Genomic DNA, 16513 nt, shown 5'->3' with positions numbered 1-16513 from the left:
TTGTGTATGAAAAAAGTTATTAGTTAAATTGTGAGTAAATTATAATTTATATCCTCTAGTTTCATACTTTCTTAACTCTTTTCTTCACTTAACTTTCTATTTAAACCAAAGTGAAATTATTAACATTTTTTCTCCAAGTTAATGCCATCGATTTTATATGTCATGTAACCCTCTTCTACTTTAAATTAAAGTAAATTTGTTGAGTTTTTGGGTAACTTAACTGCATGCATAAAAGTTTTTTTTTTTTTGGGAAAAAATGTTTACGAATCTATGACATGTTCCAATGTTTAGTTTTTGGGTAACTTAACTACATGCAATTGTTTACCTGCATAGAAGTTGTAACCAAAGAAGTGTACAATCAAGAATCAATAAACTTCTTTCATAGCCACTTGACATTTGGAGGACGGTCACTAACATTATTCATGAATCATGATGGTATAACGTAATGAAACATGATCAAAAAACAAACATCTAATAAAAATTGTCACCTTGCCAGTTTAAAATGTCTGGATGGGATACAATGTAATGCACAAATTTCAAAACAAAGAAGAAAAAAGAAAATAGTAAAACTTCTTCAAAGCATCATACACATAAGGTCTTTCACCTACCTAGAGTGAGAACCTTAAAACTTCAAAAAAAATCTAACCTTGTTCTCATACATCTAGAAAAGCTGGAAAAAAACATATGGTGAATGTGGAAACCAAGATGCACATAGAAATAAACTAGGAGATATTTATGAATAACATCTGATTTGTAGTGGTTTTAGTTTCATATGGATCCAAAGAACTGTTCCAGAGATGGAGCACTGAACACATTTGCAGCAGTTCTTTCAGTTTTGTAAGGAGATACATGAAGTTGATACTTGATAAACCTCTGCAATATGATCCGTTGTTAAATCGTTAGAAGAACAAATAAAGCATAGTGATCTTATAGCCTCAACAACAACAACAGTAACAATATAACTATATTGTATCAGAGCATGAATTTGAATTGATGGATGAAACTGAGATATATAGAAACATACAGCCAACTGAGTGACAATTTCAGGATTTGAATCAATATGCCAATCAGGTTCCAATTGCCGAACAAACGATGACCGCCCATTCTCTGTGCTGCAGAACAGAACCTGCATATAGGTACCACAGATCAAAATAGAGTACAAAAAGGTTATTATTCAAAATTTGTTTTAAATTTCATATAAAAAAATATTTCATGAACTTTCATTGAAAATGGTTAAATTAAACATATTTCCAATATTTTCATTTTCTGAAAACAGAAAATAAAAGGTCAAACTAAACATATTTTCCAAATCAAAAAATTTGAAAATGAAAACAGAAAACGTTTTCTTAAAGATTCTCTCTCTTGGTGCACTCTTAAATTAGCATGGATGTCCCTCAGAACATCTCAGATCAAGATGTCTGTCATCATAGATAATGTTAAATTTTGAATAAAAAATGGAATAGATACTCCCATCATATCGTCCATCAAAATGTGTATTGCATACGGAAGGATGTTCACGCAACGGAAAATACTTGTTAAGTTCTACAAAGAAAAAGAAGTGTAATTGTTTTATGAACATCCACATACCTTGTCCTTGACCAGACCACCTGAAGTGAATACCCCTGCTTCTTCCAATGCTACAAGAACTCTTTTCTGCAAAAAATAGTCCATATATAATGAGCAAGCATTTCAGCAATATGACATACTACAACGAGGAAGCAAGAGAGTATTAGACCTAGGAGAAATTTTAGTGTGTACCTTATACTAACATCTTTAAGATATATACTATCTCAACTAGTTCAAATTAATATAACCATGATGTAAACAAGAGTAAACCTAAACCCCCACTTTAGTTTCTGAAATCGTAAGAATTAGTCACTTTAGCACCTGACTTCACAAAATCCTCATTTTGGCCCCAAACTTTGTAAACTTCATTCACTTTAGCCTTTTCCACAACATTGATAGGGACTAAAATGAATAACAGTGTGTTGGAAAAGCACTAATGATGACCATTAAAGTTTCACATGCTAGGGTGAGTTTTTGATTCAAGCAACTATACAATAACTTGTTCATATTTATAGAATCATTTGATTGTAAAGAACATTTTGACAAAGTAGGAAGATTGCCAGCATAAAATGAGAAGTATTGTTAATTAATTCCATTAAGTTCGTCAGATAAGACAAAATGAGTGACACACCTCGCTTTCATCATCCAGAACTCGTTCCATGAGATATAAATCACAAAATTTTGTTACTTCCAATAGTACTTCTAGCACAGAGGACCTCACAGTAGCTTGTTTCTGCCAAGAACAGAATGAACCACATTTATATATTTCTCTGCAAGTCTGCATTGATGTCACAAAATAGAAGTATAAAAAAAGGACAATTTCACCACCTGCAGCTCCTCTGGACTACTTTCCTCAAGGATCACTCCAAGAAGGCGACAAGTTACCTACATAGTACATACACACATTGGCCATAACAGTTAGGAAACATTATCCATATGCCATTATCAGCATGCAATGACTAATGACCAACAACACAAACTAGTAGCAAGCCTTTCAAAAAAAAAAAAAACAACAACAACAACACAAACTAGTAACAAAAATGCTCCTCATGTAATCAAAAGTTTCAACTCTCAATCTAGTTATAACCAATTATGTTGCTCAAAGAAGGTTCATAAGATTTCTTATTCAGGTTTACCATAAGAAGAAGAACAATAGTATCAGCACCATCTATCAAGATAGACAAAAAAAATAACAAAAAACAAAAAAGCACTAAATTTGAACGTGAAAGTAAACACAAAAATACCTTGTATGTGAAAATAGTTTTATTTACAACCTTAAATTTTAGATTAATTTAATTTTAATTACTAATTTAATAACTACTTATTTCAAGTGTCAAGTTTCAAGTTTGTCCACTTAGTAAGGAGGTTATCATCAAGCGCCGAACTTCAAAATTAAAATTAAAATTTGAAAGACTGTTGCTGATGATAAGTAGCACTGCTCATTCTATCAACATCAATAGAGGCTGCATATTGAGAATGAGAACTCCTTATTCAAATCACACAAAATAATTGCAGTCATTTGATTCTCAATGAAGGGGTTCAGGAACTGACAGGGGGCACTTAATAACAATGGCTAAAGCACTTGACTTCATCGAATTATTCAGTCTGTGATAAGTTTATGCAAAGAATAGATAGCAATAAAATTAAAAAAGAAAAAAGAAAAAAGAAGCTTTAGATCAATCTTCAAAAACCATTTTCATTCAGACTCGGAACTTTAAAATGTGATTGCCCGACATGTGTAAATGTCATGCAAATCTAATCTATAAAGCTATGGCATATTAATTTAACTTTCAGTACATTATGATCTAATGTGATCATCCAAGATACAGATTTCTTATGATCAAAAGAGACATTAATTTCAATAAGACCATAACAACAACAAACTGTGCATGGAACATATATCATTATTCCACTAGAGTACCAGAAAGAATACATTCCATTACCTTTCTTCCTTCACTCAACTTCTGCCTAACTATCTGCCCCAAGGTTGGCTGAAAAAGTTAAAGAAAAAGCAAGCTTAGAATTGCCAATCACACACAAAGCTATCAAATTCATCCTAACTTGTCTTACATTAAATCCAAAAGCATTCATGCATTGTTTTAACTCCAAAGCATCAAGCAAAGGAAAGCGATAAAAATATTTTACCTTGACTGGCTGAAAGAACTCATCAACAACATTTTGCGCCCTTGAATCATCTGAGGGTGAACAAGCATCCGAAGGAACCACCGACGCATTTGAATTTGAATTTGTACCGACTCCAGGATTACTAGATGAAGGACCTTGCCGTTTCTGTTGCCTCCGTTGAGACCCAGAAGGAGATCTCAAGAGCCTCCATGTGAAAACAATTGCAACAGCAAGACCAGCAACTGCCCCGATAGAGCGTAAATCCTAATACCAAGAATACCATTTCTAAGATCATTGAAAGAGACAAGCTCAAAACAATACTTTGATCATTTATACGATACAGTTTCACTAAAAATATATACGTAGCATCAGTTACTAGTCACTAATCACTATTTTTACCTTCCCAATAGTACTTTGCTTCATGTTTAAGCACCCAAACTACCAATTTTAACGAAACCTATTACCATGCATCCTAGGAAACTGTTTTTTCATTTTGACAACATAAAAACTAACCCTTTCTACCCACACCCAACAATAAATTAACGAGGTGTAAAAAAAAGACCCAGTTGAGTGTTATCACCAAAAAATAAACTTTCAGAGTTAGAATTGAGGATTACACAGTCCCGGATCAAAACCATTCAATCAACGATAAAGGGGCAAAGAAAGCACCCAAATCCAAACTTCAGATAATTACGAATTGGGAAAGCGACAATTAGCAAAAAGATAAGATTTTAATATGAAATCAGATCCAATCGAATGATCGGCCGATTAAAAAAAAGAGTAAAATTGCGATTAAAGCAAGGAAGCCATAGAGAGAGAAAGAGGAGAGAATAGAAATACGAGGTTGTGGAGAGAGAGAGGGAAGAGATTGGAGATCTTGAAAGTGACATAAGCTCCGAAGCGTTTGATGAGCTGGAAGAGCTCTTGTTTGGAAGTGTCACCGTCGCCGCCGGTGGCCATGGCTCGCCGTCACCGGAATCTTCAAATCGGAGGGATACTTCAATTGTTCATCAACAATCACAATGAGGATTTGATTTTGCAGAGGAAACAACGAATCAATGTTCCAAACTCACAGATTACGTTTGTGTCTCTCTTTGCCGTCAACGACCGCTATAAGCTGCCGTTCAGACCTTACAGATTTGCTCCAAAAATGCAATTTAACGTTACGATGTTTTGGGTTTGGTCAATTTACCAAATTTGGTGGTGTAATTTTTTATTTTTTTTAGGATATGGTGGAATTTCTTGGAATGTACTTAAAAATCGAATTTAATTAACATGGACTAGAGTTTTAAATTCTCACTAAATGCAATTTATTACATAATGATGTGTAGGTTGATTTTTGTAATAACATTTTTTTTAAATGATTTCTGAGACTATGAAAATTCATGTCTTAAAAATATTTTCTTAAAGAAAATGTCTTAAAAGTTAAAAAGGAGTTTCTTTTGATAAAAATAATGTAAAAAAAGTTACGAGTTTTTGTAAACTTTTTCCAGTAATATATGATCTTATACGAAAAACAAAAAATATTAAGCACATGATACACATGATAACTCATAATATATTTTTTCCTTTCCATGCAAAACTAAGCTATTATAAGATGAATTTAATGGCCCGATCTAGCCTAATTCAAGACCGACAGGTAATGAACCCTACTTAATAATAAACAAAAATAAATAAATATGATTAATAAATAAAATTCTAGGAGATATATATAGGTTTTAAAAAAATAAAATGATTAATGAGGCCAGGTTAAACAGGTCCAATTTCTTTAGGCCTTATTTTTGAAAGCCCAATAACTCAACCTTAATTACAGGATGTTTGGGCTGAGTCATTAGGTTAGACACAAATTGTCAGCTCTATGGAGAGTTTCACTTTTCAAATTATATGTTCTAATTTATAATATTTGAATAAATATTTTTAGTTTAGTACTCGTTCATGCGATAAATTAAGGTTGATATTTGAATTTCTAATTCAAGTCAAATTCAACTTCAAAATCTTTTTTTTTTTCAACAATTCAACATCCTTTTTTTACTAATTAAAAAAAAAAGTCCAATTGTAAAAACATTGGAACATGTCATATATTCTTAACTACCCCTACCTAATTTGGTCACATACAAAGTAAGGTTTCAACCGTGTAAATCAAGAGCAACTGAACTGGACAGAGGTTCAAAGATAAAAATGAATTAAAAAACTTTCCAAGAATAATGAACTTTCTTTCAAAAAAACTAAATAAGGGAAGAAAAACTAATATAACTGTATTTTGTCATCAAAGCCAAATTAATACAGTTCGTGTGAATCATATAATAACTCAGCCTCGTACTTTATTTTTGCAGGAGGCAAAAGGCAATATCACAAGCTTTGACATTGACGTGAAATACAAGAAACGAAACTGGCCCATGAATGATCCAATTATTACCACGCCGTGAAGAGCAAGGGAAGGACTAAGGAGGGGCATGGGACCCAAAAATTGACCAGAACCAACCACTGATCGTGTTAGTCTACAATTTGAGGTGGGGAAGGGCTTTGTTTATCTTCAACGGATATTTCAGTCTCTAAGTCATCCATAGCCTTTGGTGTTAATGCCCTTTCAATCTTCATGCCTGTGCCATTGATAACCATCTCTTTTTCTAAGTGAAAACAGTAGCTCTCAAATACCCGAGAGCTTACCATAACTCTAAAATCCAACAGAAAGAGTAACTCTAACTCAAGCTTGTTCAATTCAGTATTGCTTACTCCTCCTACTCGAGCATATACGGCGTTGTTGTAATGTCTACAGCGAAGAAAAGCAAAGAATAAAGCACGAGAATAGACAAGATAACCACAATAAAGACAATAAAGCTACAGTTTAATTGAAGGATTCTTAAAAGTGTAAGCTATAAGATGTACATAATAGGAGAAGTAAAATTAGTTAAAACCTAAAACCCATCTTCACTTCATTTAGTTGTGTCACCACAATTTAAGTAGCATGCATAACATCAAGGTTTTGTAATTAAGACGGTCTGTGATCGCGATTTTGGCTGCAACTACAAGATTTTTAAAGTGTCTGCAACCACAACATGACCACAATATTTGTTGTAGTGGTAACTTCTCGCAACATCAAAAATTGCGAAGAAACAACAACCGTGACCGCAATTTAAAACCTTACATAACATAAATGACACTTTGAAATGGTTCTATTAAATTAGCCCATGGAGACTGTATGACCATAACCAAATATGTCACTAGAGAGAAATGGGGCAGCGACTCACTCATCATCAAGCATCTTGGAAGCCACCATGACACTGGTAACTAGCAATCTGTGCACATTCAAGGACGTGACAAGAGAATCAGGGTGCCTATGTGTTAACCTGTCTATATACACATAGCCAACCACAAAACACGAGGGGCTACAATTAGTGTACTTGTATATCCTCTCCAAGTACTTAGGTATGCTTATGCTTGGTGCTCTTACGCCATGAAATGTATTCAAGCTGTTCCCAAGTCTTACTGAGCCACAGTTCAGTCCATCTAGCTGCTGGCTCAGGATATCAACGAGCTTTTCATTGCGAGCCACCAGCTTCTCTAACATGGAAGAGAGAATGCAGAGCACTCTGGGCAAGTTCAGCTCGGTCAGGCTTGTTTCTGGCTGCAGCGGCCAGCTGTGGTTGCTGTACTCACCTGCTGTTAACATTTACGCCATCTTGGTGGTTTCACCAGAGGGAGTTAATGCTTGCATATGCTCATGCTGTGGTATTTGAGTGGTTAAAGACTAAGCAGGTGTTAACTGCAACTGTGCTTGTTATCTAGTTTGGAGGAACCACTCACTGTATTGCTGACGTGTGTGACTCTACCACAGACTAAGTTTTAAGATTGCGATTGAAAGTTTAGAATCCTTTTTCCTTGTAAATCTCAAGCCACTAATATTCTTCATCAGAGGTCCCCACCCTTGTGTAGTGTCTTATGAAAAAAACAAGCCATGCACGAGAATACAGTCTGGCAACATAAACTTTGCTCGGTTGGTTCATGTGTTAACAAAACCGGAGGTCTATTTTCGTACACCACAAATACTTGGCCCTTATGAAGGAACTTTTGGAAGCATAAATGTCTAACCAGTGACTGAATAGTGTTTACTTCAGCTACTTCATAATAGTAAAATGATAGCTACTGGCCAAGGGCACGGGCAAAATCATGTTTTGCTAATGTTGGCTTGTAGAGTTGGTAACGGATGCATGATGCAGCTAACTTTCAATCCAGAGGACTAGGAATAATAATAATAATAATAATAATAATAATAATAATAATATATTTAAGGCTTGTTTCAGTTTTACGATAGATTTTCTTTTTCACCATAATGAACACTCGAGATATCATGGATCCAACTGGTCCATATATAAACGATGCTATTAACTAGATGGCTTGATGCTATACATGATTAAATTGCAATAGAATGGAACAAGATATGCTGAAGAGAACGGTAAGAATAAAAATTTGTGTGTGTGTGTGAATAAAGAATGACATTTAATACTGACGGGTAGCCAAGCCAATGGAATCATAAAAAGGAATGGAAATCCCCTATCGTCAAAATATTAGAAATATACCTTGTATGATACTGCCAAAGCATTAGGCATCATACTGTTATCTAGCCTATACACTGTAGTTAATGGAATGAAGTAATTTCTCTTCATCGTTTGAGATCTCATTGACCAAGAGATGAGAGTGTGATTTGGAATTCATCTTGTTCCACTCATTTTCAACACGGAAAAATATCCACTGGAAGCGGCGGAAAATCTCCAAAGCAGCAATGAAGAACACCGTGAGGTAATTATGACGAAGATGGGCAGACAGCTTATATGTCCACGTGCAACGCAAAACCAAATTGCTTCCAATCACCCAAAAGTAAACCTGTAGGCATATAAAAACCACTTTATCACACTTAGAAAACAATCTGTTCATTTATTTCAGTTATCCACTGCTATTTTCTTTTTTCACCATGAGGGTTTTCACAAATTCAGCTAACCAGTTAGAACTTAGAACCACATTAATAAGGTTATATGCATATGAAGAGTTAGCACCGGTGTATCCTATATGTATTCTAGTTTATTCGAAGTATCAAAATGGTGTAATGCCATCAACTTATTGGGAAAAATGAGGAAAATCAGTCTTAGTATAAACCCAACACAGGGGGTTTTGGTTCTCGCCCAATGCTTTTTGATTTGTTTATTTCTATTGAATTCTGATTCCGCAACCTTATTTCAACCGCGTTACACCATTTTGATAGAGTTATAATAACGGATGGTTTATTGGCTCCTCATTGATAGAGGAATCCATGGCCTATTTAAAAAAATTAAAATTGCAAAATCATTTTTATCTTCTTACATTTATGTTTTATATTATTTATACTTGACCTCCACACACACACAAACTAACTTTTCTTGATAACCCCAAGTCCCACAAATGAGAAATGTTTATATTTTGATCTCTTTAAAGCCATTTTTACAATTCCATTCCAACTGTTTTACCTTGAAAAATCAATATGAATGATAAATTCCAAAGGAAAAAAAGCTACTGAACACAAGCTATTCTCATATAACAAAACTTACCCATCTCCTTCCGTGTAACATATGTGAGAACAGATGTGGCTTGTTAAACTTGAATATTCGAGTGAAGCCACTGGCAAAAAAGAAAGCAATAATCATATCATAATATGTCATATGACACTCATCAGATCCAAAAAAAATACTAGCCTCACTTCTGGAAATAATAATAATTTCTTCCATTTCTAAAGGTGTCTGGCTAAGATATAAAAACATTACTAACAGTAGAATCTACATCTCTACAGTTAGACAGAAGCTTAGCTCAAAAGATACTATTAAAAGTGCATGTTAGGACAAACATTGGGCATACCTTAGGTCCCAATCTTGATTCACATCCCAGTAGAAGGAGTATGATGAGTTTACAACACCTGCCAGAAGCCAGAGAGGCCTATAAAAGTTTGTCCACCTCTCAGTGAAGACGTGATATTTAAGGGCAGAAAGAAAAATCACAGGCATTGCGGTCGAATATTTCAAAGCTGAAACCATAACCAAAAGAATGAACATCAGTTCAAAGCAATAAAACATCTGTTTGAAAAACGTGATCAGCCGTTCATTAATGATTAAAGAATTTAATCTTCAAATGTAAAACCAGCAGTTAACATACAAACAGCAGAAAGATTATAAACAAAATCAGCCTAAAAATTAAACACGACTTCTCAATTTTTTTTAACATAATTGCATCCCCAATACCATAGAAAATCATGAAAATTGAATTATAAAATATAATCATGTAATGACGAGAAGTCCTAAAATTTTCTCTCACAAACAGCACAAAAAACGAAGCAAAATACTGAGAGTAGTTGGTCCTTAACATGAATTTTCATGCTTCCTTCTTGTTTCTTTTTTTATGATAGGAATAGTACAATTTCCAAAAATCATTACAAATTCTATATCCAGTCACATCATGAAAAATCAGCAAAAATGTCCTGTTTCATATTTAGTTACAAGCAACAACCTATAATCAATTATGAGAATCAATACATCATATTTGGTTCAAACAAAACAAGCTTAAAGATCTTTAAAGGACAGTTGAAAAACTATATCATGTGCAAAAGGCCATTCCAATCAAGGCAAAAATGTCCTAATTTCACCTGGCAAGTTGTTATTAGCTTAAAACATATATAACATCACATTTCAATGATACAAAACAAGGAGATATTAGAAATAATTGAAACAATATATTAAGAAAATTTCAAAAATAATATGCTCAGGAAAGCTGACATAGTGACATTGCATTTAAGTTATACTATATAGTAATGGTAATAATAAATAGAGTCATAAACACTTTAAAGCAAAGCATGCAAAATCGACAGAAACATGCACTGGATAAACTCCATATATCAATTTCATAAACTTGCAAAATTTTAGATCACTACTAATACAAGTTCTAAAAAAAAGTGCATTACTTAGATCAAGACAGACAGAGTTCTTACCATTCAGAAGAGTAGTTTTCTCTCCAGTATCTTTGTACTGCCGGAGACATTGGTTTAAGCGGAAAAGATAAGGCAAAACAAGAACCAAAGGGATTGCAACAGAGTGGCTGCCACAAACAGAATCAGCTTCCAACCAAGCAATTGTGGCAACCTACAAAAAATTTAAAAAATGCATCCCCTAAGTTGAGAAAAGAAGCATCCGCAGTAATTAAGTTACATGGGAACAGAGAACAGTCTGTACCATCAAAACTGTAATTAAGTTACAAATCTCAATACTAGAAAATCAGAAGAACTGATTTAGATCTTGAAATATTTTAAATGGAATCAAGAAAACTTGTTCCATGATCCCAATGCTAAACAAAAAGGAATTCATCATACACTTGAACTTGATCAAGTTCTGTCATAATCAGAATAGGATAGTCTAGTTACTAAAATAAAATGTAAATATAATCTCTCAAACCAACAGTAGAAGACATTAAAAGCAATTTACAGAATCAAACCTGTCGATGGACCATTCTACATACTGAACGCTCCAAATCAGAAAAGACCTGCATAAAATTTCAACCATAATCAAAATAAAACGGTAATGCATTACTAGAAACAAAATAAATTTAGATCAACAGGTTATGTCAATTCTAAACTCTCAGATTGTGTCAGTGTTGGACCTCAGTATCCATAATAACAAGCATTAGTAAATGCAGGCAAAAGTATATAGCTTCAGATCTCTAAATAAACATATATCTAGGCTACAAAACTTAGTAAATAGAAATTCATATTTAATAATAAAGATTAACATGGAAGAGGAGGACAAAGACTTTTCTAATAGAAAGATAATATAGAAAAGGAACCAGACCTTAGCCATGGAAGTTAAGATATCAGCCAAGAAAAAATCTGTGAATGATATCGCCTGTTTTAATGAAAAATAGAAAAATGTTACATCATATTCAAGCATAGTTCCAAATTCCAACTGGATACTAAAAGCATCAATTCACAAGGGACAGAGTAAAGCAAGGACAAGGTTTTTTAGGCTTAAATATCAAGTCTTGAGAAACTGAATCAATAAAGAAAAAGAATAATTCTCTTCTAAGCATCAAAGTTTGACACTGCAATAGTTCTCACATATATATCCTGAAGGAAGGTTCAACACGATGCCTCTTCAAGGGTTTTACTTGTGCGCATAATAGTATATGTTGTGTACACTGACAATGTCATTGATGGATGAACCTATTAATTGTTTTAAATGACTTATTATTTATGATGCACAGTCTTGCCAGCTTTTCTTCTCACTTCATTACACTTGGAACAATATGTGAGGATCTCATCTAATGCACTAACACTGGTTGCTGGTTCTTTTAATGACTACCAAAGGGAGGGGAGTTGCATGAATACTTCTGTAACTTTTATGAAAACTGAATGTAGAGAAGCAAGGGAATAAGTTACATATTCTATTTCGAAGCTTATATATCTGCCTGGTTATGCATAGCATAAATATAAGCCAGATGCTAAAACAGTGTCAACTATTTCTAGAGTAATACCATAAGAGTTTACTAACACAATACATCAAAATAAAAGTAAACTTGCCTGTAATGGGAAAACTATTCGCCAGAGAGTCCTTAAGAAGAAATATCTAGATGAAAAATAAAAGATATCAAAGGGGAATATCAAAACCATTACAGCAGCAGTATATAAGAGCACCTGCAGAATAGTGCAACAAAAAAAAATTAAAAAAAAAATCCCAACAAGATAAAAAAGCAAACGTAAAATAGAAGTAAATGTTCATCAACCATATATAGAGCAATGAATAAAAGTATGTATTTACAAGTATGCTTTTCATTGGTGATATAAATAAGTATAACTTGCTATGATGTAAATATCTTATTTACATTTTGAGACCAGACAGCTTGGCTGATTCAAACAAGCACAAACTACCTATCTACCAATATTGAATTTTAACAGAGAAATTGTTAAGTAACCACATATTAAAACCAAAAAATCCTATGTGATGCTAAAAAAATTACAGTAAATTCCTCCCTTCCTGCCCTCCGCCACAAGAAAAAGAAAGAAATGTAATGGAGCTATTAATACCATGATCAGCAATAAACTCTATCCTAGTTGTAGATCTTTTTACGTGCAACATAATGAATACAACAACAAAAAAGCTTTATCCCACTAGGAGGTGTCAGCTACATGGATCACATGATGCCATTGCTACATAATAACTTCTCCGTGTCTCTTTCTCTTCACTAAACTATGGTATCCATCCCAGTCTAATGACATTACCATCTCAATAAATGATTGAACAAACCATATGCAGAGCATTGTTGCAACAGCATCCCAGTAACATGAGCAGTACTCATTTTGCTAAAGATATTTTGCAGCCAATCTGCAGGTTCCCTTAGATTGGTTCATCAAAAACTAATTCTTTAATCAAAGGCATAAAAAAATTTGCAATCAAATAAAACATTATTAAAAAATGAAAATATTACATTACAAAGTGCATGTTTGGTTCAGCTTATTTTAAAACTTTTTTTTTTTTGAATATTTTGCTAGATTTCTGAGAAAGCTATTGAAAAATTATTTCTTAAAATATAAGCGTCACCAAACATGAACTCAAATTCAAAAGAGTGATAGCCAAGCAAACAAGAATAATAACTAATAAGAGTGGATGCATCTATTACACTGGTTGTGATGCAGCATATGAGACTTCTCCATGAGAATAAAGATAAATATATGCTGTCATACTGGTTGGAACAATAATTGTCATCCATGTAGCACACTGCAGTAATCAACAGAAAAAAAAATACTTCAGTCAATCATTTGAGACAACTGACAAGCCATGGAGACTTCCCAATTTAGCAATATAATAACAGTAATTGAAGAAGGAAAAAAGCACCCAAACTAACACAAAGATTATAGGGTAATAAAAACATAATTATTCAGAGCATAATTAGAGCACAGATTGATCATTCCACAGGAATGGGGGCTCCTTAGTTTGGCAAAAAAAAAAAATGGAATAATGATTACATTATACACCTTGATTGATCCCATAGGGAATTCCCCATTCCCTCCCAGAAATGTCAAAATTGTCATACTTTGCAAACTGGATTAATTCATTTTTGTTTTCTTTCCTTATTTATCTATACTAGTAATAAAGTTATAAATTATACTTAAGATTCCATTCAATGCTTATTTCATGTACTAAGCATGAAAACAGCATAGGCAACTGGACAAGAATGAAAGTACAAGTCCATTCTTGAGCAAACCAAAATATTGGAATAAAAATGGTTGTTCTACTCTTGTTCCCAAGTCATGACACTACCATTTTTATGCCCCTCGGATCTGGCAAAAGCGGATTTTATGTGCCAAACAAGAGATAAGTCAAAGTGGTGAGTTGATACCTTCCATATTTCTCTATGAGTCAGATGACTTTGATCAAGATCAAATATTTTTGCATAATTGACTCCACCTTGAGCAAAAAACCATAAGTTGATTCCCCACAGCCAAACCATCAAAGCCTGAAATATAAAAAAGAGATAAAACACAATGATAACAAAAGTGGATGCAAACGGATGGACCCATGCATCCACACAGTGACATGAAAATGTGCACACCGTAAGAAGGGAGGAGCTAACCGCTAGAAGAAGAGGATTAAAATACAAAAATGCTTCATAAAGGAACAAATCCCGCTTGTCTGCACTCATTCTCATGACAGAATCCCATCCAACCTGCAATATTCCAACATGGCAAATAAGATTGTGGAAATATGATGAAATCCTTGAGGGCAGGGCCCACTATCTCAATCTCACACCTCACCACACACAGAAGTTGAGTAGAAACATTGTAGGGAGAAAATATTACTGACCTTGCAACAGATGAAGCCCCAAATGAAGAACAATAGTACCTAGACATCCATCTCAATTAGATTCTTGAAGAAAGAAAGTAAAAGGAAAAAGAAAATAAAAACAGCAGGAGGCACACGATTGGGTCAACATCATATTACTGCTCATTATGAAACTCAGAAATAAGTTAAACAAATGTCATCGTCTGTACTCAAATAAATAATGTAAATTAACCACATTTTTCTCCCCAACAGAATCAAATAGAAAGCAGCTCCACCAGAATGAAAGAAACATTACATTCCATCATCAAGTCAGAACAAATTTTGCATTTATTGAAATGAAAGCATGAAATACATTATCATTTTAAATTTTAAAACTAAAGCAAAGTTCCTAACACTTTCTAAAAGGTAAAGCAATGCAAAAAAACCTTGAATCTCCACAACAAAATGGGCGATGGCATCATTGCAGCAGCACTCACGGGCGTACCACCCTTTGAATCATCTGCCTCTACGGGATGCAATAAACCCTCCTCGATGCCATTTTCCACCTCATGTTCATCTGGGCACACAGCACAAAACTAGAAGTTGAATGGTATATTGAAATAACACCAAACCAACATAAGGAGGAACTTAAAAAATTAGCAACAGATTCGGTTAAGGGACACTTATAAATGAAGTTACCAAGATCATAAACAACAGGTCTACTCCCAGACTTGCGTAGGTGTGGACTATTAGCAGGAGCGTTAACACCCCCAAACATAGATGAAAGCACAAACAATTACGCTCTTGTATTTGTACCCCCTCCTCCAATTACTCTAACAACCTGTCAACATACAAAATCTGAAAATTAATTAATTGATTTGTGTACTTTACCAAATTGAATTAATTAAAGAAATCAATACTCGTTACTAGTTAGTAACCACACAAAGCATAGCCTAAGTTAACACAGGTTTATTTGCCAGATTCATGCACGAGCTACATTGTTTAATTTCAGAAATCGCAAATTGAGCATGAAAATGCGGATTCAGAGAAGTGGAAAACCGAACAGAATCGAACCGAGCCGAGCCAAGCCGAATCAAAAGGAGGCGTTAATTGGAGGCTGAATTGATTTGTGTTGTGCGATTATTGGCGTGTGGTTGTGTCGCTCGCATGGCGGAAAAGGGTTAAGATTGCGAAAGAACAACCAAAGACATCGATTGAACAAACGCGTAATATTTGAACCGTCACGGAAGAGGATCCCTGTTGCAAATTTTCTGAAGTTTGATACTAATAATTATGCTTAATTTTGTGAAGAAAGATTCTACTCTGTCTTAATCATCCTTAGTATCAATTCTTTCTTATATTATAAATTTTAAATCTTTTGCTTGAATAAATATTTTAAAAATTTAAAACCTGCATAAAAATAATTTTAAAAGTTATTATTTTTTTATTAACTAAATATATTCCATAATTTTTTCATTTTCAAGGTTTAAAATCCTTAATTTTTCCACTTCAATAAAAAAAATCCTTAATTTTTTATATAATAAAATAGAATATTTATTTTAATAATTAAACTATTTAATATTATCTTTATTTTTTTAATAAATTTTACATAAATAACTGTAAAAGTACTCATTTAATGTGTAAAAAAATAATTAATTATTTGGTAAATAAAAAGAAAAAAAATGTTTTCCTTAGACTCTATTCCAAATATCTATATTTAATGAAATTAATCTAATTTAGATTTTCGTAATAAATTTCAATCTTTATTTTTTAGAATGAGATAAAAATGTGTTTGAATGACGGAATTAAAAGCATAATTAAAGTTTTAATTTGAATTTCAATTCCATAAAAATTAAAAATATTCAAAATTATAATTTTATGTTGCAAACAATTAAGACATAAAAATAAAATTCTAATTTTTTAATAGTTAAATTACAATTTTAATCAGTCTAATTTTTTAAATTCATGATTTTAAGTATCCTAATTTTAATTGTAAT

The 16513-nt window shown here is 33.2% G+C and overlaps 3 protein-coding genes across 11 annotated transcripts; all 3 read right to left on the bottom strand.

Annotated features, from left to right (window-relative positions):
• Nucleotides 1-453: 453 nt before the first annotated feature.
• Nucleotides 454-4858, bottom strand: LOC114377086 (peroxisome biogenesis protein 22-like). 3 transcript variants are annotated; one of them, XM_028335477.1, is made up of 8 exons: nt 4531-4858; nt 3712-3954; nt 3510-3557; nt 2395-2451; nt 2198-2299; nt 1588-1653; nt 1025-1126; nt 454-873 (listed from the first exon to the last, which is right to left on the bottom strand). In XM_028335477.1, the coding sequence occupies exons 1-8, from the start codon at nt 4648-4650 to the stop codon at nt 769-771; spliced, it is 843 nt and encodes a 280-aa protein (XP_028191278.1). In that variant the 5' UTR covers nt 4651-4858; the 3' UTR covers nt 454-768. The 3 variants fall into 3 exon arrangements, with proteins under 3 accessions (XP_028191278.1, XP_028191280.1, XP_028191279.1); XM_028335479.1 differs by lacking the exon at nt 4531-4858 and adding an exon at nt 4308-4489; XM_028335478.1 differs by lacking the exon at nt 4531-4858 and adding an exon at nt 4090-4272.
• A 1062-nt stretch (nt 4859-5920) lies between these two features.
• On the bottom strand, nt 5921-15834 carry LOC114376812 (SPX and EXS domain-containing protein 1-like). Of its 7 annotated transcripts, XM_028335097.1 has the most exons (15): nt 15591-15834; nt 15216-15357; nt 14963-15093; nt 14559-14597; nt 14329-14421; nt 14095-14211; nt 13377-13472; nt 12278-12391; nt 11550-11603; nt 11197-11244; nt 10697-10847; nt 9574-9739; nt 9270-9339; nt 8268-8571; nt 5921-6460 (listed from the first exon to the last, which is right to left on the bottom strand). In XM_028335097.1, exons 2-14 carry the CDS (start codon nt 15292-15294, stop codon nt 8314-8316), a joined length of 1416 nt encoding a protein of 471 aa, XP_028190898.1. In that variant the 5' UTR covers nt 15295-15357; nt 15591-15834; the 3' UTR covers nt 5921-6460; nt 8268-8313. The 7 variants fall into 7 exon arrangements, with proteins under 7 accessions (XP_028190898.1, XP_028190896.1, XP_028190895.1 ...); XM_028335095.1 differs by lacking the exon at nt 5921-6460 and having other exon boundaries at nt 8133-8571; nt 15576-15834; XM_028335094.1 differs by lacking the exon at nt 5921-6460 and having other exon boundaries at nt 8133-8571; nt 15581-15834.
• LOC114376814 (cyclin-U1-1-like) lies at nt 5925-7515 on the bottom strand. The gene is made up of 2 exons (XM_028335100.1): nt 6939-7515; nt 5925-6460 (listed from the first exon to the last, which is right to left on the bottom strand). The coding sequence occupies exons 1-2, from the start codon at nt 7358-7360 to the stop codon at nt 6184-6186; spliced, it is 699 nt and encodes a 232-aa protein (XP_028190901.1). The 5' UTR covers nt 7361-7515; the 3' UTR covers nt 5925-6183.
• Nucleotides 15835-16513: the final 679 nt, after the last annotated feature.

This window comes from Glycine soja, chromosome 11, assembly GCF_004193775.1.
Source record: "Glycine soja cultivar W05 chromosome 11, ASM419377v2, whole genome shotgun sequence".
NCBI lineage: Eukaryota > Viridiplantae > Streptophyta > Magnoliopsida > Fabales > Fabaceae > Glycine > Glycine soja.
The sequence above is the reverse complement of the archived record's forward strand: the minus strand, read 5'-3'. Positions and strand labels throughout refer to the sequence as shown.

Bases quoted from the DNA above. Each gene is read 5' to 3' on its own strand.
- LOC114376812 (XM_028335097.1), bottom strand. From the start codon at position 15,294: ATGTTTGGGGGTGTTAACGCTCCTGCTAATAGTCCACACCTACGCAAG. The intron at 11,604-12,277 runs GCAAGTTTACTT...TCATTAAAACAG, and splicing joins GAATAGTTTTCCCATTACAG to GCGATATCATTCACAGATTT. The intron at 8,572-9,269 runs GTAAGTTTTGTT...ATATGCCTACAG, and splicing joins TGTTACACGGAAGGAGATGG to GTTTACTTTTGGGTGATTGG.
- LOC114377086 (XM_028335477.1), bottom strand. From the start codon at position 4,650: ATGGCCACCGGCGGCGACGGTGACACTTCCAAACAAGAGCTCTTCCAG. The intron at 3,558-3,711 runs GTAAAATATTTT...TAACTTTTTCAG, and splicing joins AGTTCTTTCAGCCAGTCAAG to CCAACCTTGGGGCAGATAGT. The intron at 2,452-3,509 runs GTAATGGAATGT...TGTACTATGTAG, and splicing joins AGTTGAGTGAAGGAAGAAAG to GTAACTTGTCGCCTTCTTGG.
- LOC114376814 (XM_028335100.1), bottom strand. From the start codon at position 7,360: ATGTTAACAGCAGGTGAGTACAGCAACCACAGCTGGCCGCTGCAGCCA. The intron at 6,461-6,938 runs GTGAGTCGCTGC...TCTTCGCTGTAG, and splicing joins TCCAAGATGCTTGATGATGA to ACATTACAACAACGCCGTAT.